Source organism: Vicugna pacos, chromosome 29 (assembly GCF_048564905.1).
Source record: "Vicugna pacos chromosome 29, VicPac4, whole genome shotgun sequence".
Classification (NCBI taxonomy): Eukaryota; Metazoa; Chordata; class Mammalia; order Artiodactyla; family Camelidae; genus Vicugna; species Vicugna pacos.
Window position 1 is genome coordinate 21,057,963 of NC_133015.1, and position 25,655 is coordinate 21,083,617.

Here is a 25,655-nt window from a genome sequence, read left to right on the forward strand (position 1 = left end):
GCGAATGGTTTGGATGGCCAAGATGATAAAGGCTTTGAGTAGTGGGGCAGACGTCCTAGTTAGATGACCACGACTGCACAAACCGGGGAGTGGGAGGGGTGAAGGGTGTCGTAAAGGGGAGGCTCCAGCCAGTCCTGGAGAGGCGGGCCCAGCGGCGGGCAAGACCCGGCACAAGCAGAGTCCTCATTCCCTGGTATCTGCCCTCTGGATGCTTAAAGCACATCATTGTTTTTTTTTTTTTTTCCCATGTTCTTCTTTTTTTTGAAAGCCCAGCATTTAATCATTTTTTTGGGGGGGGGATTGATTATGCTCTTATTTATTTATTATTACTTTTTAATGGAGGCCCTGGGGCTGGAACCCAGGACTGTGTGCATGCTGAGCACACGCTCCACCACTGAGCTCTGCCCGCCACCCAGGCACTGCGTCCTTGATGATGAGACGTTTAGGGGTATGTGCAATGTGTGATCGCCTTGTTTTGGAAATGCTTTCCCCCTCTGTCAGCGCAAGCTGGACAGCATTGCCGTGCATGGCCCTATGAATGTAGGTGAAGTTTCCTATCTGAATTGTGCTCTTTCTGGTTCACACCCATTGATGTCTTTCCTGTTCCTAGTTGACCTTTTTTTCACCCGGGCTGTTTTGGGACAAGCTCAATCAAGGAAATTGATTCTTTACCTTATCACAGCACTGAAAAGAAACTTGGACTCGCGTCAGGAGTAAGTCAAAATCCAGTTTTCTACAAGGTCCTTGACAATAAGTTGACTGGTATTTGGTTCCCGATAGCCCTGCTCCTGTGCTGGCAGCGAAGTCGCACAAGAATCTCTAGGAAGCCTGGTCGCCCTCAGTTAGCACTGAGGAGTGATGCGGGTGGTGGTGGGTTGGCTGAAGGATGGTTCTCTGTGCAGCTGTCTTGAGCAACAAGTGAGTTGGATTAATTTGTTACGATTTTAAAGTTAAGAACAAAACTTACATAAATAAGGAAGTACTTCGTGAGCAAGGGCTGAGCGTAGCTCTTTGCAGGCCTTCTTGTCTGTAAGCTCAGGGCAGCTTTCCTCTGTTCTTACCCAGCTGTGGGGGGTGGGGGGAGGTTCCCTCCTGTCCATGGGAATGCTTTTGGTAAAATTCTGTTACGTGTGTCTCTGTGTATACATTTGTTTGTTTAGCCTGCCAGAGCTCTCTCTTCCCTAATAATTCAAAGATACAAGATATTTCTCTTGTTGGAAGATCTCTTGGATTATCTCATGGCCACGGAGTTCTTGAAGGATTCATCTTACTGCAATTCTCAGGGAATTGTGGGGACAGTGTTAATGTGTATGAAGGCAATCCACGTGCCAGGAACGGGCCACATCTTATTTAATCATTAAAATATCCCTTAGAGGTAGATGTTCTATCTGTTTTCAGCCGAGTAATCAGGTCAAGAGGTGTTCAACAGTTTGTGCAAGGCTACGTCTGTAACGGCTAGGCCTCGGACCAACTGTCATTGTTTTCCCTCTGCAATATGCTCCTTCTCCTATTTCTAATAAAACGGTCCTGAGTTTTGCTCCAGATAATTGCATTCAAAACTGGAAAGCCTCTGAGTGTGCTGTGTTCACGGACAAGCACCTTTTCAGGCACAGTGCGGATTAAGGTGGATTTTCTTTACCGTTTTCAGATAAGTGCATTCTATTACGAGTTTTAATATTTTAATATTGTAATTGGATTTAAAAAATATTGTTCCTGAAAATTAGGTTATTAGGCAATGTGTTAGGTGTATGAAGTTGGAGTGTGGAAACTGACAGTGGCGTTTCACAGAGGAATGAAAGAGCGCTAAGTTTTAAATCCAATTAAAAATGCTTTAAATGGGTTCTGACTACTAAAAAGAGCTTATTACTATAATTCTTACCGCCAGCTTACCTGAAACAGTTAATACATAATGAACCGAATTTGCCACACTTTCAAAGACTATGGAAAGACATATACCTTCAGTGTATTGGGTTTTAAGGAGTTTGGACCGTGCCCTGTGGACAGTGAGAAGCCTGCGATGGACTTTCCCAGGACAGCGATGTGATGGAACTGCAAGATGGAGGATGAATTTGAAAAGGCAACTTTGGAGGCGTGGAGACAGGTTAAGAGGCCTGGGCGATCTACACTAAGGAAATTGCTCATGGGAATAAGCCAGGTGGATGGATTTGGGAGATTTTAAGGAGGTAGAAAATGTCAGGACACAGTTCTTGGTTGTTTGTAAGGGAAGAGGAGGATGGGAGAGATTTCTGACTTGGGTCTGTTAACAGAGTTGGGAGCAAAGATGGAGACGGGTCTGAAGGGTTGTGGCGGGACTTCGGTTATGAAATGCCAAGTTGGAAAAATTTTTAGGAGGTAGTTTAGTAAAGGAGTCTAGACTCAGGACAGAGATTTTTGGTTAGAGGCGTTGATTTGGGAATCATGGGCGTCTAGATGACAAACGAGCACGTGATGTGGACACAGTCACCCGATAGGAATACGCTCATAGGAAGGGAAGAGGTGAGAGCATGGGGGCCTCGGTAGACGTGCCGCTCGGGGTGCGCCAGGGAAGGAAACCCATGTATCAAGGAGGAGGGGGAAACCAGAGAGGGGGATGCATGGAACCCACAGGACGGGGCGGGTTTTTGGGAAGAGCAGGCGGTGGGGGGGCTCAGGTGCTGTAGAGCGGTCAGGTCAGCCCCAGCCAAAGGGGTGTGAGTTAGCAAAGAAGGCTCTGGCGAACTGGAGAGAGCAGTTTCACTAAAGGGAAAGGATGCATGGTGGAGTTCAGGGCTTGTGGAGGAAACCAGCAGGGTGATCGCAGTGATGGGTTGTGTAGATTAAGTTTTTGAAAACGTCTGCAGGGAAGAGAAAGTCGTAGGAAGGTATGTGAGGTCAAGGCAGGGTTTGTATATTTTAAAGGTGAGAAGAATCTGTGCGTATTTAACTGAGGATGAGAAGGAGATAACAGAGAGGGAGACATCTGGCCAAAGAGCGATGGACCAAGGTCCCTCGAAGGGGCAGTGAAGAATGGAGCCGGGCAGGGGCCAGTGTTGGCTCAACCAGCACATGGGGAGGAAGGAGGAGAGGACGGCCGGATGTCCTGGCAGGAGGCAGAGGCCGCTTCTTGCTGATGCTTCTATCTTCACTGCCGGGCAGGAGCCCTTGTGTGAGACTGTGAACGATATTCTCAAGGGGGCTGCAAACTGGGGCTCTTTGGGGCTGGATTTAGGGGTGGATCCCGCTGGCACTGTGTTTTTTACATTTGGGAATTTAAGCACCTTTGGGCAGGGCACTGGTTTCCCGTTTCACAGCTCCCTCCTCCCCGTTTCACCCCATCTTTGCCTCATTTATCAGCCTGCTTCCTGGAGGCGTTTGAATTGGCGACTGACCTGGCTCTCTACAATGGAAAGCATTGTTAGTTACCACCAAACCTTAAGAAAAGAAGTAGCTGGGTTCAGCAGCATAATGAGAAAATACCCAGCCGGAAGGTTGATGAGTACACCTTCGTTTTCAAAGACCGAGCTCTTTAAACACAACCCTGCCCGCCTTTCCGTCGGCACCTCCGGCTTCTCTCGGCTCTGCCTGGCTCTCGCCAGCACTTACTTGACATTTACCAGGAGCTCTGCAGATAAGGCCTCTTGCCCTTGTCATTGCCTGACGCGTTGGGTGTCTGACCTTTGTGGTGCAGCTGAGACGCGGAGGACTCAGGTAATTCTGCCAGGAGCTCGTAGTGAGACGACGGGTCATTCACACCAGGTGTGCCCTTGGTGCCATGTGCGCTCGACGTCGCGTGCGGCCTGGCTGGAGTCTCGCCATTTCTTGGGCTGCACACTCCCCATTCCTTTTCCCTGGCTTTCCCCATCTCTTTGGAGAACACTGCGGGTCCTTCCTCCACGCGTTCTGTGAGTTCTACCCCCATCCGTCGGCTGCCTCCCCTCCCTCTTTGGAGAGAGCTCGCATAGAGGTGCTGGAGCCAAACCTCCTGGGCCAGGTCCTGGCTCTGTCACGTGTCAGCTGTGTGTGGCCCTGGACCGGCCACTTCACTCTCTGTGCCTCCTTTCCCTTCTTATTAAGATGGGATGTGAGCAGCAGTCAAGGCATCTACCGCCATAAAGATGATAGCGAGGGCCGGGTGAGGGCAGGTCTGTAGGGAGCAGCGCCCGGCTGAGCGTGTCACACCAGTGCTCATTAAGTAAGTGCACTTCCCCAAAGTGGCCTCTGTCACAGTGCCCACAGACCCTTTTCGCTCATCCTTTCCTTCTGTTGAACTATCAATTTCATCTTTTTACTTACTCACACCCTGCATTCTTTTACAAAACCATTTGAGGTCTTTGTGATTCCAATGTTGAAAGCCATGTACACTGAAACCCTAGATATTATTGGTACCCAATAAATGTTATGATGAATGCTGCCATGAGTTTAGAGCTCTTTTGTCAAGTGTGCTTTGGGGGCAGAGGGGGTTGAATACCGCCATTGCTCACTGGTTCGCTGTGCAGAGTGTGCAGATGCAACCAATAGATGACTTATCTTCTGTAACATCAAGACCCTTTGACAACTTCTTTACTTTCATTATTTTATAAAAAATGAAATTTAGAGAATTTAAGTTACAGCCACTTTAATTGCAACTGTATCCCACAATTCAGATTTCCTTTTTCAGAAAATTAGACAGAGGATGTTTCTTGGAAAACCCAGAAACCAATGTCAATGAATTGGTTTCAATTGCTCCTGATCTTGCATTAAATATAAAATATTTCAACATGATGTATTTTTTTTTTCCTTTGATTCCCATGACTGCCCCAACACACCTTTTCTAAGTTTCCATCGTGGATTTCCTAAAGGAAGCTTTGTTTTTTGGGAAAAAAAGCCCTAACAGTATTACGATACCTTGTCCCTAAGAGGGCAGTAAAATCAAAGTAAACAAAAGGAAATAAGCATTCAAAGAGGAAATCGTTCTGCTTTGGAAAAAAGCCTTTTCATAAATTACACGAACTAGTGCCTTTTTAAATTGAGGATTCAGAGCCTTAAGAACACGATAAACACCTTTTGATGTTAATGTGTTCATAGATGAAGTTGCTCTGAAATGCCCCAGTGCAGCCTCCTATTTCTCTTTTTCTGATATAAGAAAGTATATAATTAAGTTTAGGCAAACATGACAAGTCGGTGACAGTTAGAATTTCAAATAATTTCTTTTCCATTCCCTGCTTTACAGCGGTTTGCCACTGTTACATCTGTCAACACCTTGAATGTCCTTCTCTGAATAATAGCTGCATAATACATTGACGGTGACATCGTAAAGTGCAGCAGCACCTGAAAATGCTGGGCAGTAGATCTCAGTTTGTCTGCAGGTGGGTGGCTGTTCCGTGGCATTAGGAGTGGCTCTAAGGAGAGAGGTGCTTTCTGTGCCGTCTTCCAGTTGCTCACACTCCCATTTTGTTACTCAGACATTTCCCTTCCAGTCTCCGTTTCATTTTTTAAAATTCCAATACTTAATATCGTCTTTCTTTCAGACCTCAGTACCATAAATGAAATTGAGACGTCAACCTCTTTCTGTTTTCTTTTCTTAAAAAATTTACTTATTTTTTGTTGAAGTTTGGAGATTTATAATGTGTTAGTTTCAGGTGTACAGTAAAGTGATTCAGTTACACATCTACATATAGATATATACATGTATGTTCTTTTCAGATTCTTTTCCAGTATAGGTTATTAAAAATACTGAGTATAGTTCCCCGAGCTATACAGTAGGTCCTTGTTGTTTATCTATTTTATATATAGTAGTGTGTCTACATTAGTCCCAAACTCCTAATTTTTTTCCTTTTCCAGTTTTGTAACTTTTTCCGAGTGTGCTGAGAATGGATGTTTGGGCTGTGCCAGAGCACAGGGGAGGTGAGAAACTCAGCTTCTGAAACTCAGAATCTAGTGGGAGAGCCGCTACAACTCTCCATGCTTGGATTTCTTTGGGACCGACAAAAGCAATGAAGCAAAATCAGGACCCAGAAACCGGGACCTGCTCTTGGTGACTCCTTTTCCTCTGTGACTGTGCTGTGTTGTGGCTTAGCTCAGAGGAAGGTTCTTCATAAATACAGTTTGCAGAAGAATGGTTTTCAGGTTCGGTTGCACCCGATTTCCTAGGTGCATTGAGGACTTCTGATTTTTCAAAGTTAATAGCAGCCTATGGCTCTTTCTGCTTTTACTTTTGCCCAGTAAAAGAACAGATTAAAAGAAAACTGCAGGTGAAAGGTGAGTTTCGTTTAGACTAAGGCATCCTGATTCTTCTTATTTAAAAAAATCTCCTAGCCCTCACCTCAGCTGCCTTTTGATGTCTGTCTTCTGATCCTCACGGCCCACGCCCTACCCTGGTCCTTCATCCCAGTGCCTTTACCTCCTGCCTCCGCTTCTCTCAATAATCACAGAGAAGTCGGTCCCAGTCTTGTTCTGTCCTCGTTGTCTCTCGTTTCTTCCCAGCTATTGCAGCTTTGTTGGTCTTAGAGCCTTGACCCTGCTGGCCACACGTTCCTCTAGAAAGTCTTTTCTCTTCTGTCCTAACAGGACCTTGGAATTTCCTCCTGCGTCTTTGGTATTCCCCTTTTCTCCATCTCATCCTTTCCCAGAGCTCAGTCCTTGCCCTTCCGTCCATCCCTCTTGTGACTTGATCCTGGGGGAACTGACCTTGTAAGGCCGGCTCGCTGGGTATCTCGGGGTGTCTGTGATCTGTACCTCTGGCCCCTGCTTCTCAAGGCAGTCCGCTTTCTGCATCTCATACTGATGGAAACCAGTTTGACTGTAACAGTGGAACTTTCAACTCTTACCCAAAACTGGACTCTTCCTGCTTTCGTTAGTGATTTAGAGTGGAAACCCCAGGTGTTCCTTTCCCTTCATATCTGTTGGTTCAGGTTATCTCTGTCTCCCTCTCCATCATCTCCACCTCCAATCTATCCGTCAAATGTCTATCAAGGCCTAGGAGCGTGGGTAGAACTTGAATGAGTGGTAGGACTGTGGGGAACAGCATTCCAGGTGAGTGGAACAGATGTGGAATTGGGAGGGCGTGGTGAGGGGTCAGGAATCACACTGACTTGAGTATTTTCGGGCTGGTTAGGCTGGGGAAGGATGGGTTAGAGACATTGAAGCCTGGTATGGGTAGGAAATAAAGGAAAGGAGAGAGTTTGAGAGAAATATGGTGAGAGCTACGGTAGAGAGGTTGGCTAAGCTTGAAAGACAAATGACTCAGGGTCAGGAAAGCCTTGGTGCATTGGAGAGAAAGGGAATGTGGGGGGTCCAAGGTCTCAAGCCTGGAAGGATGGGGGCTCCGTTGAGAAAACAGTGAGCTGGTGGCTTTGAAGGGAATGGATGTCGGTTCTCGAAATATTCAGCTTGAGGGGACACGAAGCCATTTGAAAGGAAATGTCTGTTCAGCATCTGAAGACAGGAGACACGCAGAACCTGGGTGAGTGCAGGGCTGGGGAGAGAAATGTGTGAGTCATAATTGCCTTTTCAGTTTTTACTGCTTTTTCCATTCCTCATGATTCATTCTTTTGTACTTTCATGCTGTCATGTTATTTATGTTAATAATAAACCTCATTTGTCTTGAAGATAGCGTTCTGTTAGGCTGCCACGAAATCTTCAAACTTATTTTTTCTCGGTGACAAATAAACGATTATAAGGCTACGGCTTGTCACAGTTTCATAACTTTGGACAGATTTACCTATTGCTCTGAGTTCAGTACATTAAGATGAACGTTTCTCAGGTGCTAATGGCCGAGCAGCATAATCAGCGGCAGGAGATTTGAATTTGCGAGCCCTTTAGCAAAAGCTCAGGTATTTTCTCTAAAACTACAAAAGGATGCTTTACAGTTGTTGTCCTAGGGTCAGATTTTTTTTTTTTAATAGGAAGGGGTGATAGTTGTGATGCTGACCGAGTCATAATGGATCTTTGCTTTTTTATTTCCTTATAATATGCCCACGGTTAACACACCAGGCTACAGACACAGAGGCCATGGTTGGTGGGGAGGGGGGTGCGGGCCAGGAACAGCAATAAGTGAGGAAAGACTTGGCTCTAACTGTGATGGAAAACCACGATCCTCTGCTCTGACTTCCCAGGTTGGGAGGAAGACAAACCTTTTGTCTTTTGTCTCTGGAAGGCGAGTCACCGAAGCGGGTGGAGAAGGGTTTCCACTCCCACATTTCTGCTGAGGAAGAACTCGTGTCCTCTTGTTTTTCTGCTCCTGCTTGGCTTGGTAGGAGTTTGGGTTCAAACTGCAAGAGGCGGCCCCTCTGTCACCTACTGTCCTGTGCACTTACAGACAAAGAAGGTCTAGGTTCCAGGAGTCCTTGGTGAGGCTGGGTCCTGCCTGCGGTCACGGGAGGAGTGCTGTGACCAAGCAGAGTGGGACCCTCCGAGTCTAGGCAGCAGGTGTAGTGACCCAGTCGTCCCGCCCTTATCCTCCTTAGAAACGGAGCGGCGTTGGTAATTTTGGGCTTCACCATAAGTGGGGAAGCTGCTCTCCATTCTCAAAGTCATCGCCCCGCTTCCCTGCCTCTGTGGGTGACTATCACTAAAGCTCATGACAGCAAGATGTGACAGGAATACGGGAGTAATGAGGGTCCGACGGGAGGATGGAGAAGGCTGTGACGAGGCCGAGCCACAGATGTGGCTCTCCCGACTTTCCAGGGAGCCTGATGCTCCAGGAGGGTGGTGGCGTGTGACGTTCCCCGAGCTGAGTTGAAACAAGCGTCTTGTGCTTGTGATTCCCGGGACTGGCGTGAGATCTGGTGCCTCTAAGTTAGCGTTAGAGTGGCAAAGGTGCAGTGTTCCCACCTCTCCATACTGCCCCCTGCCGTAGACCCACCCGGCCCAGAGTGTGTCTGCACGGTTAGACTTTGAAAAGAACCCTCCTGGTCCCCTCGGTGGATAACCATCTGCTTGGACCTCTCCTGCGCCTCCCCTGGGCTCCGTGGGTGCCTCATCGTTTTCTCAACCACATCCTTAGTATCACACACTTTCCCATTCCAACTCATCTGTCCCCAAACATACGCTGGAGCACATATCCTTAAAATGTGCGTATTTATTAATAAATTAATTCATGCACTAATATGTATTTTATTTATATGTGTATGTAGACATACATAATCTATTTTGTGAAACACAGGAAAATTGAAATAAAAAGACATTGGGTAAAAATAAAGATAAGCAGAAGTTCTAAGATGTTCTTTCTGAGCATCTGTGGACCACTTTGTCCCCCTCTTCCCCTTCGTCGGAGGAGCTGAGTTTAGTCTGAAAAGAATAAGTTTTTAGCATCGTCACTTTAATTGTTAGAGCCTCTTGTCTTTATTTCTGGTGCTTTGAATCTTGTTCAGATTTAAACCTCCATTCATCTCTGTGCCTTTTTTTCTTGCCACACACTTTTTGTTTGTTTGTCTGTTTGTACAATCTGTTAGCCGGGGTTCTCTGGAGAAACAAAATTAAATATTCTGAGAGAGAGAGAGAAAAATTAAGGTTTATTTTAAGGAACTGGCTCATGTGATTGTGGGAACTGACAAATCCAAAATCTGCAGGGCTGGCCAAAGGCTGGAAACACAGCTGGAATTGTATTCTGGAAGTAGAATGCCTTCTCCTTCAACTGATTGGATGAGGCCCACCCACATTATGGAGGGTAATCTGCTTTTCTCAGTCTACTGATTTAAACGTTATCACATCTAAAAAGTACCTTAACAGCATCATCTAGACTGATGTTTGACCAAATGACTGGGCACCGTAGCCTAGCCATGATGACATGCAAAATTAACCATCCCACACCCTTACAATTTTTCTGTTGGAAATGTTGTAGCAGCCTTCTCGCATGTCTTCCACCCTCCAGTGCCAAATACTTCCGTTCATCCCCATTCTGCTGAAAGGACTTTTGAAGGAAAGACATCAGTGTAGGGGAGTTTGATTCATTCTAAGCAGCATAAATAGTAATAATATTCACTACAATAAGATATTGCTTTAGTGTTTCCCAAAACATAGGTTAAAATTTAAATCTCTGTGCACTCTGAACCCCTCTAATTTTCCAGCTGCATCTCTCTTGTCACTGCTGGTCTTATGTCCCCTCTTGTCACCCCCAAAGTACTCTTAGTTCTCCACGTGCACTGATGATTTTCCTGTCTCTGTGGCTTTGCTTTATGAAACAGAACCGACACTAGTGTAAGGCAGAATATAAGAGGACAGGAGTAAAGAAGGGGCTGTGGGAGAGCGGAAGTGGATGTGAATAAGCTGAGCTGTTCAGATCTGAAGAGCCCTCATTAAGCTGTGGAGAAAGGAGAGGGTGAGGTGGACGGTGTTAGGGGCTGCATTGTGTCCCCCTACCCCCAACCAGTTCACATGCTGAATCTTAACTCCCAGTGCATCAGAATGGGTCTGCGTTTGGAGACAGAATCTTTATGGAGATAATTAAGCTAAAATGAGGCCATTAGGGCAGATCCTAATCCAGGTGTCCTTATAAGAAGAGGACACCTGGACCCAAACACGCACAGAAGGATGATGTGAGCCCCAGGGAGAGGCAGCCGTCTGCAAGCCAATGAGAGAGAGCTCAGGAGAAATCATCCCTGATCACACTTTGGTCTTGGATCGATGCCCCTAGATCTTTGAGAAAGTGCATTTCTGTGGTTTAAGCCACGTAGTCTGTGGCACTTTGTCACGGCAGCAAACTAACACAGCTGGAGTGAGGAAGGGCTCAGGGAGGACAGAGTGAGTTAAAGGCGAGAGGCAGCAGAGATGCAGAGTGTACTTATGGCTGTGGACCGAGCATCCTGGTCACTGCTGCTGGGTTGCAGCTGGTTTCCAGGATGTGCTGGAAACTTGCCTGGGACTGGAATTGACCATCCTCTAGGGGTGTGGAAAGGGGATCTCTGATGATGTTTTGTTTGGTCTTATGAGAGAGAAGGCAAGTCCAAGAGAAGGCGGTTTCTCAGTTAAGTACTAGATCAGTGTAGTTTTTAAAGTTTGGGTTCGTTGTGGGCTGTGGGGGAGGAATCTCCTTTGCTCCTGGACCGTCAAGTCTCAGGTCCCTATTTAAGACCCAGATGGCAGAATGAACAACAGGTGGTAGAGATTCCCTTGATGTTTTTGTTTTGTGTTATTGCTCTAGTCACACAAAGGTCACAGCGAGCTTCTGTTAGCCTTTTTAGCTTGGGTTGATGGAAGTGCCAGCATTTCCCTTAATTTTTCTTTTTTAAAAAAATAGATTGTATTTTTTAGAACGGTTTTAAATTTGCAGGAAAGTTGTGGAGACAGCATGGAAAATTCCCAACTAACCCCACCCGGTTTCCCCTGTTACTAACATCTGACGTTAGTTATAGTTGGTGGACGAATAGTGATACACTAAGTCCTTATTTTGTCCAGTTTCCTTACTTTTTACCTAACGTCCTTTTTCTGTTCCGAGATCCGACCTGTGGCACCACGTTCCTCAGTGCTCACGTCTCCCTCTTGGCTGTGACATTTTCTCAGCTTTCTTTGTTCTTGATGAGCTTGACGGCTGTGGGAAGGACTGGCCAGGTGCTCTGTAGAATGTCCCTCTACTGGGATTTGTCTGACGTTTTCCTCATGGTTACTGGGGTCCCAGGATATTGGGAGGAAGACCACACAGGTCAGACGTCATTTTTATCACATCGTGTCCAGGGTGCAGATGTCAGCATGTCTGATGCCCATGGTCTTGATCACCTGGCTTGGGTCCTGTGGCCGTGTTTCCCCACTGTCAAGGTTCTCGTCCAGGCTGTACCCTTGGAAACGAAATCACCATGTGCAGCACACACTTATGGAGTGGGGACCCTTCATTAAAAAAAAAACAACAACATAGTTCTGTATTTTATTATCAATCTTCCTTGGTTTTATTCAATTTTGTAATTAGCCAAAAAACGTTTTACTGTATTACTTGACTTTAAAGCCACTTACTTCCAGCTCTTCATGCAAAACGAATGAGGGTTTCTCCATCCTTCCAGCCTCCTCTTGTGGTGCATTCCAGGCGGTTAGGAATGGATCTGATAAAGGGGCAGACACTCTTCTTTACTTTTACTTTCCCACAGATGGCATGGCTCTGTGGTTACATGCCCAGTTCCGACGTGGGGTAGCGGGGGTTCCACCCCACGAGAAGTTCTCTGACACCGGTTGTGTGTCCTGCCGTTCAACTCAGTTCTCACAGTCTACCTAGAGGCGGCATCAGGCCCCACGGGCTCAAGGCTCAGTGCTACAAGACTGCCCTCCTCCCCCTACTTCAGAAGCCAGTCACAAGTCCTGGTTGTCACCTGTGCTTCTGAGGGACTCATCATAGTTAGAAGGTTACAAAGACCCCCTCCTTGGGTTAGAGTAACTGGCTAGTGCAGCTCACAGAGCTCAGAGAAACATTGTACTTCCTAGGTCACCACTTTATTGTGAAAGAATACATCTTGGGAGCAGCCAGATGGAGGAGAGCCAGGGCAAGGCATGGGGAAAGGTGGTGAGGCTCCCAGGCCCTTTCTAAGTGCACCGCTCTCCCCAAATCTCCACGTGTTCACCAGCTGGGAAGCTCCGGGACCCTCAATTTTTTAAACACAAAAACATGTGAAGTAACTTTTGAAGAGCAGGTGTGATCAGGGATGTTGCTGAATTACAAGGAGTGGCAAAAAAACCCACAAAAATCCCCGAATAGGCTTTTTTGGTTTGTTTCACAGAAAAAAAAAGAAAGAAAGAAAAAAAGAAAGAAAGAAAAAGAACAAAACTCCATACTGTCACTATGAGAAGCAAGCAAAGTGTTGATTTGAACTTTGCAATTTGTCAAATAAAAATAGATTTCGACCTTGGGCTTTTGTTGTTGATTTAATTAAGGCAATCCATTCTTATCTGTACCACTGTACACTTATCTGTACCACTGGGACTCCACAGTGATTGTTGCAGCCAGCAAAGGAAAGATTAAATGGATCTGTCTTTCATTATTAATTGAGAGGTAACAGAACATCGCTTCCTTAAAGGCAGTGCCTTGACGGCTGCACTTACTGGGCGGTCGGAGTCCACGTGGGCTTTTCATAGCCTGACCTACCCCGGGTTATGGTTTCTGGTATAGGCAGAGCTCTCATTACCTCCCTCTAGTGGCCAGCTCCAGAATCTTCAGTGCCAGTTGGACAAATTCAGCAGGAGAAATTTCAAATACATGGCAATCCTCCCGACAATTTTCCTTAATATTTTAATACGGATGCTAAAATGACAGGGTGATTGAATTTTAGTATGTCCTTTTGGATTAAAACTAATTTTTAAGTGAGGCTGTGTTTTAAGGTGGTGTGTCATGATGACTTGATTAAAGCTGAAGTGGTGAAGATGAGTGTTCTAGGCAGGTTTACCTGGCTGTCGTTATACTGAGACCCTCCGTGGCCGTTTGATTTTAACCAGGGAATTGAATTTGGCTTCTCGCGAGTGTTTTATCAGCGCTGTGGGAGCAAGTGCATATTCCAGATAAACTTGAAAGCTGCGGAGTTTTATGCGGCTAGGCGTGAGGGAGTTCTCTAGAGCATTGTTCGTCATTCCTTCACAGATAGCGTTTTATCTCCAGGGCAGGAAGAGCGCTGCATCAGCATCCATTACGTTACCCTGCTGTAAGAAGGTGCAGCACTTTTTCTAGGATGCTATCTCTGGATAGTTCTGAGTTGAAATCGTTCACAGAATTCGAGACTGGCTTTGTATTATCCTTGATGGAAGCACTGGGCCACAGGGTACTGGAGTACGCGGGTCCTTAGCCTCTGCGTGAGTGAGCCAGAGGGGATGGCGTTTAAGGAAGGGCGACTGACTCAGTGTGAAACCTGAGAGCCCCCTGTGATGTGCTCCTGATGAACGCTAAGGCAGGCCTTGAGAGGATGTGATCCGTTAAGCCCCGCTTCTGCTCGGAAACGAGAAGGAAGGAATTCATGCAGAGAGCCAGTGTTGAACCAGCAGTCTCTTTGTGTCTATTTGTGATACTCCTGTTGCGTATGGTACCATGTTGATACGGTCAAGGTCAAGGGGAAGCTGATGCATCTTTACATGAAGTGACAAGCTCACGTGTCTGTCCTTGCTCACCCAGCTCCACCTGATCCACTGGAACGCCACCCTGTTCGGCAGTATTGATGAGGCTGTGGGGAAGCCCCATGGAATCGCCATCATCGCTCTGTTTGTTCAGGTAAGTGGCCCCCGGCAGTGCTTGTTACGCTGCTCAGAGATGCTCATTTCTAACTCACTTTGCAGAAATGCTTCTTGTTCTCTCTCCATTTTACGACCTAGAGGTGACACTAAACACTTTTACAGGGAACTGTGGATATCTTAAAAATAGAAAACTTGACCGTTACGGGTCACGTCTGAGCAGCCACATTCATCGGTAGAAAATGGTTCATTTGCTTATTGGAAACTTTTCTGCAGAGTGACATTCAGGGTCTTTATGAAATGATTTAGAAAATGTCTTCTGAAGACGGAGTTCATTTTATTAATGAAAATGAATTTCAGAGAATATTTTTGGACCCTGGCTTACTGCAAAAATCTAAGACAAATCAATACTATAATCATGTAGTAGATTCTTTTCGCTATCTGTTATTATAATTTTCACTCTAAGGTGATTCGAAGTGCCTCATAGAAAACACTGATAAAATAAGACCGGCAAAGACCTTGGCGGATATAGACAATATAAAGTTGAGATCTGAGCCCCTTGGTGGGCAAAGAGTAGTACATAAGTTTAGTGAAATGTACAAAAGCAGGCCATACTCTTTCAAAGGTAAGAATTCAATCCAGTTCCTAAGGTGAATCTTTTAAACTTTGTCTTACCATCTGCTTGATGTAATAAAAGATGTAGAGGTGAAAGAGGCCGTGGAAATTTTAGGCTTCCTCTTCCCGCTCTTACAGAAAAGAAACCAAGGGCTGGAGAGACCGAGTCATTGTTTATAGTAACACAGGGATTTACTGTCGCCAGTCAGGGCCAGAAACCGTTGCCCACGCTGTCTGGTCCTGGGCTGCCTTTGGATTGCCTGGGATTGGAACAGCAACGTTAGCATAGTGGTCCTTAGTAACTGAATTTTCCAAAGAGGGTTGAGGAAGGGGCCTTTTGAAACCTGCTTTTTTTAGCCGGCATATAATTTCAATAATTTTAATTATAATAATTTCCTCTTATAAATACCTCTAAGATATTTCTCTGTTGATATTTGAAAGTAGCCTTATAGTTTTAGCCTTTTTTTTTTAAATTGAAGTTTGGTTGATTTACAATGTTGTGTTAGTTTCAGATGTACAGCAAAGTGATTCAGATATATATATATATCTATATATGTATATATATTCTTTTTCAGATTCTTTCCCATGATAGATTATTACACGATACTGAACATAGTTCCCTGTGCTATACAGTAGGACCTTGTTGTTTATCTTTTTTATATATGATAATGTGTATATATTAATCCCAAACTCCTAATTTATCCCCTCCCACCTTTCCCTTTTGATAACCATAAGTTCAATTTTTATGTCTGTGAGTCTATTTCTGTTTTATAAATAAGCTCATTTTTAGCATTTTTTTTGATTCCACATAAGTGATATCATGTGATATTTGTCTTTGTCTGACTTACTTCACTTAGTATGATAACCTTTAGGTCCATCCATGTTGCTGCAGATGGCATTATTTCATTCCTTTTTTATGGCTGAGTAATATTCCATGGTATAGATGTACCACATCTTCTTTATCCAGTCATCTGCTGATAGACACTTAGGTTGCTCCCACGTCTTGGCTGTGGTAAATAGTGCTGCTGTGAACATTGGGAGGTGCATGTATCTTTTTTAATTAGAGTTTTCTCTGGATATATGCCCAGGCATGGGATTGCTGGATTATATGGTAGCTCTATTTTTAGTTTTTTTTTCTTAAGGAACCTCCATACTGTCCTCCACAGTGGTTGAACCAATTTACATTTCCACAACAGTGTAGGAAAGTTCCTTTTTCTCCACACCCTCTCCATCATATATTATTTGTAGACCTTTCTGATGGCCATTCTGACTGGTGTGAGGTGTCACCTCATTGTGGTTTTGATTTGCATTTCTCTACAATTATTAGTGATGTTGAGCATGGTTTCATGGGCCTGCTGGCCATCTGTATGTCTTCTTCAGAGAAATGTCTATTTAGGTTTTATGCCCATTTTTTTATTGGATTGTTTGTGGGTTTTTTTTTGTGATACTCAATTTTAGCCTTTTAATATTTTAAAATTGAAAGTGTGAGACATACCCTCAAATTTCAAAACAAATCCTTACTCTTTATTTATTTTTATTTAAATTTTTTAATTGAAGTGTAGTTGGCTTACAGTGTTGTGTTAGTTTCTGGTGAAATCCTTATATTTTAAAATGAATCTTCTTCTCACTGTTTATTTCATGGCTTCTTCACAGACAAGGGCCCTACATTCCTTCTATTTTATGACCACATTGTATAAATAGAATGGAATAACAAAATATTCATGGAAACGTTTTAAATTACCCTACATACGTATTTGGATAATCTTTAGCATATTTTAGTAATAACTGTTAAAATCCATTTTTTGTAACCTGAAAAAATTAACAGAGCATCCAAATTTCACAACGTGAGACAGTAGAAATTAATATCTTATTATTAAAAAATAGAGTAAAATAGGAATACAAATAAAAATAAGAATACAAATAACCAAACAGTCATGTATAGAAGGGAAAGGAACAGGTTAGTTCCATCTTTGGAGGGGGCACTCAATAAATACTTGTGAGTGGAATTAAGAATGATAACGTGATATGTTCCCTTACTGCCTCTCAGCGTAGACCAGCTGACTGGCGTAATCAAGCCCTGGACTGGAAGCCAAGTCTCTTGGAACCAACATCCCTGTTTCCTGGAACAGACTCGTTCTTGGAGGCAAGAGACGCTTGCACATGGTTCTGACTTCCCATTAGAGGGAAACTCAGGGTGTCCACTTGAAAACGCCTTTCTCAGGAGAGAGTGAAGTTACAGAAACTACAAGAGCAGACGTTCACGGAGGAAGGAAGGGTTTCCCAGGAGTGTCGGCCGAGGCGCAGAGGAAAGGACCCGCATCCCGGGGGCTTGCTCTCCAGCCAGAGGGATGGGAGAATCGGAGGGGGGGGGTCGGAGCGGTGTGTGTGGACTCCCCTTTCAAGAAGCCTGACTCAGGAAAGACAGATGGATTCCTGGTGGTGAGGTATCCACGGGCTTCTGTTTGTTTGATTTTGAGATCTTGAGATGGGTCTGTGTTTTCACTCTGAGCAAAATGAACTTGTGCAGATACAGTTTAAAAATATCAGCCAGAACGGGGATAATTGATGCAGGGAAGTCCCAGAGGAGGGAAGAGGGCACGGGATGGAGCGCGTATCTGGATGGACTAACCTTGGACGGGAGGGGACCCACCCTTCCTCTGAACTAGAGGGCCAAGAGGAAAGGGTGGGCACAAATGGGGTGAATTTGTAGGTGAAGAAAGCCAGGAAATTAGGAGGGTTCAGGCCTGATGACCTTTATTATCTCTGAGACATGCAAAGCAAACTTATTTACAGAGCAAAGGAAATGTGGGTGTGGGATTGGGTTCTGAAATAGTGCAGGAGGGGAATGACAATAAACTTGACAGTCAGTGTGGGAGACCCGCCCGATGTTGGACATCACAGACTGTATCGGGGGCAGTTCTCTATCCAGGTAGAGGAGGAGAGAATTCTGGCAAATTGCTGCATCGCTCCATCACTGCAGAGGGGAGGGCATGGGGCGGATTAGGGAATCGAGAATGGTTGAGGAGATGTCATTCAGGCAGGAAGGGGGAGAGACGAAGCCAAGAGGGACCCGCGGGGGGCTTGGCTTCCCCAGCTCAGTGAGTGGAAAGAGAGAGGAAAGAGGAGAGGGCTGGATGGATGAGCCGCTACGGTCAGAGGGGACGGCCTTTGGAGTTGCAGTTCTCAGAGTGAAAACAGATCCAAGGTGTGTTCTCAGGACTGGTTGGCTGAGGGGGAATGGAGCTGAGAGGCACTGACTGAGGGGTAAAGAGAGACCGGGGAGGGGACAGGTCACCCACGTGGATGTCGAAGTCCTCCAGAGTGACGGCCGGAGGTGATGACTGCAGGGAGTGACCAGTGGTCAGTAAATGACAAGCAGAGCAGATCAGCATCAGAGGAAGATGGTCCACTCAGAGGAGGATGGCCCTGTGCTTGAGAGTCTGAGTACCCACTTGAAGGTTCGCAGTCCTGTCTCTGAGGGAGACTGTGCAGTGTCCCTTCAAAAGGCATGGGAGGCCTGTGACCCCGAGCACACCTGAGGGCTTGGCATAGACCAGGAGGTGATGGAGAGCTTGTCAAAGACATGGCATCGTCCTGTTTCAGAAGGCACAGTGGAAGATGAGAGGAGACTAGAGTTAGAAGTGGAAAAATGCAGAGCTGTGTGGGGCCGAGTTCTAGGACAGGAAACTGACCAGAGAGCTAGCATGTTGGGTGGCGGTGAACGATGGCAAAAGGGGGAGGTCAGAAGTTGCCTGGTTCCTGGGGGACGCTTGGCACCAGGTTGTGTGGTCACCTGGACCACTGTAGGATTTTAGGGGCTGGGATATGCAGAGTGTCAGCTACACTTTCTTTTGGGAGTAGTTGTAACGTCTTCATTCAAAAATTTGACACGGAAGGAAAGGAAAGAGATGGAGCAATAGCTGGAGTTGGTGGCAAGATAGTTTTGCCCATAAAGCAAAGAATTTTATAGTTAGATACAAATATAGGAGGAGCCAGTAATAAAGTGCTGCTTTATGTGGAAACTGGATCGGGTGCTGTGTGGCATTCTGATTAAGAGTGATAAGGGTGATTTTCCCTGAATTACGATGCACTGTGCCCTGGGCTAAGGTTTTTGCTTGATTAAGTCTTATCTTCGACCCCATCACTTTTACCCTCCCCTCTGGACAGAGGAGGAGGCTGAAGGACACAGAGGTTAAGGAAACTAGCTCAAGGCTAAAAAATGAGTCAGGATCCGAACCCAGCGTCCAATGCGAGTGCTCCCCTGAGCCACTACATTACGTGGCCTTACAGCGTTCAGATGTGTACTCTTCGGAGTTACGATCTGACAAGAGACGCAGGAAGCGAGAACAGACGCCAACTGTAGGCACAGACATCGTGGTTGAACCAGCGCAACAGAGGGTCCTTCCCGTAAAGACCGGGCAGAGGGCTCTGCCTGCAGGTCCAGGCTTTACCGCTCAGGAATACATTCCCCTAAGACATCTTTTCTTTTTCTCTAACTACAGAAAATTCATTTTCTGTTTTTAGAACCTATCTCAGGAATTGCAAACACTTGGGAAATAAAGTCTTGATTATCTTGAACTGGTTGGCTCATTTTACGTTTATTTCCTTTCTGATGCCTTTTTCACCCAGTACGTTTCCCGGTTGGTTCACGTGGAGAGAAACAGGGATGTGAACATGGTGGCTGACAGCTCTTCTAGCTCCTTGTAGGTCATTCTCCAAAATTCATGTGGAAGCGGGAAGGCGAATGGTAACAAGGGTGGTTTATCTGATGTTATAAATTGTCTCTGTCCTCCTTTGTCCTAGACCATTGAAACCTGGCTAAAAAGTGGAAATCAGATTGCACTGAGAATTTTTAAAGTCAAGGATACTTAATATCATATTCTGTTTAAAGTCTCAAATTCTTTGGAACACTTTATATACGAAATCTGCAACGAATGGTGTAGGATGCTCTAAAATAGACAGCTACGGACAGCATTTTCTTATTTATTTAAGAATAAAAAGTGATTGTAGAACTATTGCCGGTGGTAATCAGGGAATGTTGTTCTGATTTTGGTGGTCTTTACATATGAAATCACAAACTCATTTTTCTGAGTTAATAACATTTTTTCAACTTTGGCAAAATCTTTATAGCAATGACCTAGAAATGCCAAAAGTGAAAATGAAAGGCTTTGGGCATGTGATGAATAATTTTCATTCAGAAATACCCTCCAAGTTTTTATATTGCAGTATTATGTGATTATATATATATAACTATATGATTTGATATACACATATATGTATGTAGCACAGTGGGTGAAACCTGACCTAGCAAGGTGAAGTTAGAACAGATTCTTGGAAATGTCCGGGAACATATATAATACTTGCTTGTGCTGGCTTCTGTTACAACTTTAATTGCCTTTAGTAGACATTGTTCTGGTTACTAATAAAAAGGTCGTTATAGAGAAAGACAAATACTGTAAGATATTACTTACATGTGGAATCTAAAAACATACAACCAGTGAATGTAACAGAAAAGAAACAGACTCACAGAGGTAGAGAAGGAGCTAATGGTTGTCAGTGGGGAGAGGGAAGGGGAGGAGCAAGATGGGGGTGGAGGATTAAGAGGCACAAACTATCAGGTATAAGGTAAGCTACAAGGGTGTGTTGTGCACTGTGGGGAATACAGCCAGTATTTTATAATAACTATAAGTGGAGTATAACATTTAAAAATTGGTAAATCACTATGTTGTACACCTGTAACATAATATTGTGCATCAACTATAGTTTAAAAATACGATATTGTAAAATAAATACATAAATAAATAAAAAACTGGTTGAAGATTTAAAAAATTAAAAAAGTGAAAAGGTCATTTATTCCCTAAGAAGGACATTTGGGTGAACTTTTTGAGTAAAAGCTACATATTGAAAATATTTAAAAGTGTTACAGTTGTGGTTTATGCTCTATACATTTCAGATAGGAAAAGAACACATAGGCCTGAAGGCTGTGACTGAAATCCTCCAAGACATCCAGTATAAGGTAGGTCATCATTTAAAAGAAAATAAAGGTACAGGTTGTGTAAGGGCTTTCCAAGTCTGCCATCAGGCTTAAGGACTCACGACTGAAATCCTCCAAGACATCCAGTATAAGGTAGGTCATCATTTAAAAGAAAATAAAGGTACAGGTTGTGTAAGGGCTTTCCAAGTCTGCCATCAGGCTTAAGGACTCACGACTGAAATCCTCCAAGACATCCAGTATAAGGTAGGTCATCATTTAAAAGAAAATAAAGGTACAGGTTGTGTAAGGGCTTTCCAAGTCTGCCATCAGGCTTAAGGACTCACGACTGAAATCCTCCAAGACATCCAGTATAAGGTAGGTCATCATTTAAAAGAAAATAAAGGTACAGGTTGTGTAAGGGCTTTCCAAGTCTGCCATCAGGCTTAAGGACTCACGACTGAAATCCTCCAAGACATCCAGTATAAGGTAGGTCATCATTTAAAAGAAAATAAAGGTACAGGTTGTGTAAGGGCTTTCCAAGTCTGCCATCAGGCTTAAGGACTCACGACTGAAATCCTCCAAGACATCCAGTATAAGGTAGGTCATCATTTAAAAGAAAATAAAGGTACAGGTTGTGTAAGGGCTTTCCAAGTCTGCCATCAGGCTTAAGGACTCACGACTGAAATCCTCCAAGACATCCAGTATAAGGTAGGTCATCATTTAAAAGAAAATAAAGGTACAGGTTGTGTAAGGGCTTTCCAAGTCTGCCATCAGGCTTAAGGACTCACGACTGAAATCCTCCAAGACATCCAGTATAAGGTAGGTCATCATTTAAAAGAAAATAAAGGTACAGGTTGTGTAAGGGCTTTCCAAGTCTGCCATCAGGCTTAAGGACTCACGACTGAAATCCTCCAAGACATCCAGTATAAGGTAGGTCATCATTTAAAAGAAAATAAAGGTACAGGTTGTGTAAGGGCTTTCCAAGTCTGCCATCAGGCTTAAGGACTCACGACTGAAATCCTCCAAGACATCCAGTATAAGGTAGGTCATCATTTAAAAGAAAATAAAGGTACAGGTTGTGTAAGGGCTTTCCAAGTCTGCCATCAGGCTTAAGGACTCACGACTGAAATCCTCCAAGACATCCAGTATAAGGTAGGTCATCATTTAAAAGAAAATAAAGGTACAGGTTGTGTAAGGGCTTTCCAAGTCTGCCATCAGGCTTAAGGAAGGCTGTGACTGAAATCCTCCAAGACATCCAGTATAAGGTAGGTCATCATTTAAAAGAAAATAAAGGTACAGGTTGTGTAAGGGCTTTCCAAGTCTGCCATCAGGCTTAAGGACTCACGAGAAGGGCTCAGAGACAAGCTGCCGTTCCCCTGGTTGTGGTTTATTCCAGTGGAGGGACCTAGATCAGAAGTCAGCACAGTGAAAACGGTGGATGCCCAGTCTTGAAGACAGGTGTTTTTTTTTTTTTGGATTGTGCAGGATTTGAGCAATCCAGGCCTGCTGAGTTAACCCTTTCCACCCATTGGTTGTAAGAAAGTAGTGTAAATGAAACAAAAATTGTGGCAATCACACTTTGAAGTGTTTATGTAAAAAGGAAAAAGGGCAAGTCCACATAAGCCGTAAGACAGTATATCCCGGAGAGGGTGATGTGGGTTGACTGGACCCTGTAGTGAGGTCCATCATCAGCCTGGCGATGTAGGGAACCAAGTTCTATCACGAACAGTGCCTTGTACGCTCACCTCGAGTCAGTAGAATCCGAGTGGCTTTGGAGGAGGGAGTAGCTCAGTCCTGCGTGGCTGCCGGAACAGCACGGGGACCCCAAGACCCAAGGCACAATCCTAAAGTCCATCTGGGAATGAAGTCTGATTAGCGCTACACCAGCGTGAGCCCCAAGCGTCTTGACCTGGGTGAGAACCTCTGCAGAAGGCGCCCTGAGCAGGCTCACAGGGAATGCAGCTCCCAAGGGAAAGCACGGACTGGCCACAGAAGCTGGTAAAAAAGGGGACAAGGACACATTTTCACTGACATTTGTCCGATAGAAATACATGGAGAAGTTTTCCTCTGTTGCTTCAGCTGATCCGTGTGACGTCAGTCACTGTGGACGACAGGAGGGTGGTGGGAGGCAAGTATGTTGCATTCTTTCATGTGTCCAGTCGTCCCGAGAAGTAAGGAAGATGCTAAGAGGTTATGCATTATTCTTCCCTGTTATGTCTGTGTTAATAGGGCGACCTTGTAGGAGACGTCCACCTGCCATGGTACATCTGGGTCCTGACAATTTAAATGGGACTCTTTCAACCATTGGCCAGAAGTGTGAATTGTTGAATAACGGCATACATATTTTATTGAAATTTAAATCTAGTTTTGGTCAATGTATGTTGAAATGTAATATTTTCATTTGAGTGCCAGTCCTCTCTCTCGGGGAGAGGAGAGCATGTAGACCAGAGCCTGGAGCTGAGCTCCCGAACCCACTCGGGGTGAACGAGAACTTGGGAGGCAGCTTGTGCTGCCGAGAAGGTTAGGGACTGAGATCCGAGAACCGGGAGGAAAGTTGCTGCAGAAGAACTCCCTGAGCCAAGGCCCGGGTCTCCGGTCGGGGTGTGCCCGCGGCAGGAAAGGTAGTGACATGGGACAGACAAACATGGGGCAGTTTTAAGTTTCACACCAGGGACTGCAGGGCAGTTTGAGCTGCCACAGCAAAGAAAGCCGCGACAGACTCGGAGCAGGGCTGTCTTGTTGGAACCGGCCACGGTGGCTCCGATGGGGAGACATTGATTGACACACCACACATCCATGGGTTCTGATACCGCCATCCAGAAATGACTTCAACCTGGAGTTTTAGTGATAATGAAATTTTTTATTCTAAAATTTAGAGATTTATGTTAATCTTATGGGGTAACTTTTATTTTTTCTTCAATTTTTCAGGGGAAGTCCAAAATAATACCCTGCTTTAATCCTAACACTTTATTACCAGGTAAGCATTTACCAGGTTGCCTGAGATGCGTTTTGACTGTGGCTGTGCCTGCTTTGTTTTCCTCAGAAGATGCACAGCTATGTAGTATCAGTTAGTAAAGTTTCTTTACAGTTTGTATTCTCTGTAGCTGGTCCCAGTTGCAGATGGCTCGAAACGTGGGAGTAAATCTTTTGAAACAGTAAACACTTTGCCACTAGTTCCCTTAATCCGTGAAGAGTTTCCTTTGGGTTTTCATTTGTACAAATTGCTACCTCTTTGTAAAGTGTGAGCATAATAACCATCTATGATTGGTCAGTGAAGTTCTTATTAATCTCTGGCATGAAATAAACTCTGTATCTAATTTTGAAATTAGATATTATTTGCAATGATACTGTTATGTAGCTACTGCAGTGATACTGTGTTGCAATGATGTTATTTAGCGATTATTCTTAAAAATTTAGGTATGCCTGAACAGGTAAGAATTGTGTATAAAATACTTAGAATATAATTTGTAGGTAAAGGTTGTTTTGTGCAAAATTCTGGTCTTCACATTTCTCTGCCTAAATTAGGTGAAATATTTTAGTGTTTCAAACAAAGCATTGTATCTTCTACTTTCTACATTTAATTGCTCTACAACAAAGTGTTTCAAACAAAGCATTATATCTTCTACATTCTACGTTTAATTGCTCTACAACAAACAAGTTTTTGCCATGTGTTAAATGTTTACCCATCATATTTAATCACAAATTCTAAACGCAGGAATAAAGGATTTCATAAGAATGATTTCTTTCATTCCATCATAAGACGATTTTAATATTTTACTGGTGAAGAACAATATAGAAGTAGCTTGAACAGAATGGTTAACACACAGACTTTATCTCTCATTTTTATTATGAAAATCAGACACATGATTTAACATTCTTAAAAGAATCAAAAGCTCTAAATAATCACACCCAGGAACAACTTAAGCAGTCTCTTCCTTAAATCTCAGTAGTTACAAATTATTGACTTTTTTTTTTGCATTTTACAAAAATATTTATAGAAATGAATTTTTAAAAGATAATATCAACACACAGACTTTGAAGCCAGACTGCTGTGGTTCGAGTCCTGGCTTTGCCAGTTACTATCCCAGTGACCTTGGGCATGTCAGGTAACCCTCCGTGACTCCATTTCCCCATCTGAAAAATGGGGCAAACAGTAGGACCTATCTCATTGGTTTGCCGCAAGGGTTAAATAAGTTAATTAACTTACTGTATATACATCAAGTGTGTATCTATATATCGCAGAGTGTATCAAGTTTATATATATCCAGTTCATATAACCACATTTAAATACACATGGTGATCCATTGATAGAAATCACTATAAATAATAGTAAGATTAGTTATATTTTTCTGTTGATTATTTTTCTCCATCTGATAAGTTTAAAAATACCTAGGTGAGGCTCTACTTTAAAAGTGGCCTCAATCTGAGAAGAAGTGTGTTTTGGGCAGTTTGTGACTTTGAAAATTGTTGTTGAACTCTTCAAAACTGTGTTTAACCGACTTGCTTTTCCACGACGCGTCCGTGTGGCCACACAGACCCGCTGCTGCGGGATTACTGGGTGTACGAAGGCTCTCTGACCGTCCCGCCCTGCAGCGAGGGGGTCACCTGGATACTCTTCCGGTACCCTTTAACCATATCCCAGCTGCAGGTGAGTGTGGTGCTTTAAATCTTTGGGAGTGGAATTCTGAGTTCAAGGTTACACGCTGTTTCTGTAGAAGGGAAATGTCTGTTCTGTGTTTTGGCCCCCTTGGGGTCCGTTCGATGGGTCACACCTTTTCAGAGGGAAGCTAAATGTCTCAAACCAGTGAAAGCAATTGCAAGGTCAAGGGATGAACAGGACCCAGCTATCATTTCTGAGCTGTATCGTTAAAGTCAGTTTTTATAGAGTAAATGGAAGTCACCGAGATAGTCAAACTTCCGATTAGTTACTCCTTCATGTGGGTTTTCCCAGGCATCGGAGAGGAGAAAGTTCCTG

At 44.2% G+C, this 25,655-nt stretch overlaps 1 protein-coding gene across 1 annotated transcript in view; it reads left to right on the forward strand.

Moving 5' to 3' along the window:
* The window catches only part of CA8 (carbonic anhydrase 8), a 77,471-nt gene that overhangs the window by 25,564 nt on the left and 26,252 nt on the right, over window positions 1-25,655 (forward strand). The window contains exons 4-7 of the mRNA XM_072951921.1: window positions 14,036-14,131; window positions 20,660-20,722; window positions 23,609-23,657; window positions 25,216-25,328. Of these exons, the coding sequence (XP_072808022.1) occupies window positions 14,036-14,131; window positions 20,660-20,722; window positions 23,609-23,657; window positions 25,216-25,328 (321 nt within the window). The remainder of the gene's footprint in view (window positions 1-14,035; window positions 14,132-20,659; window positions 20,723-23,608; window positions 23,658-25,215; window positions 25,329-25,655) is intronic.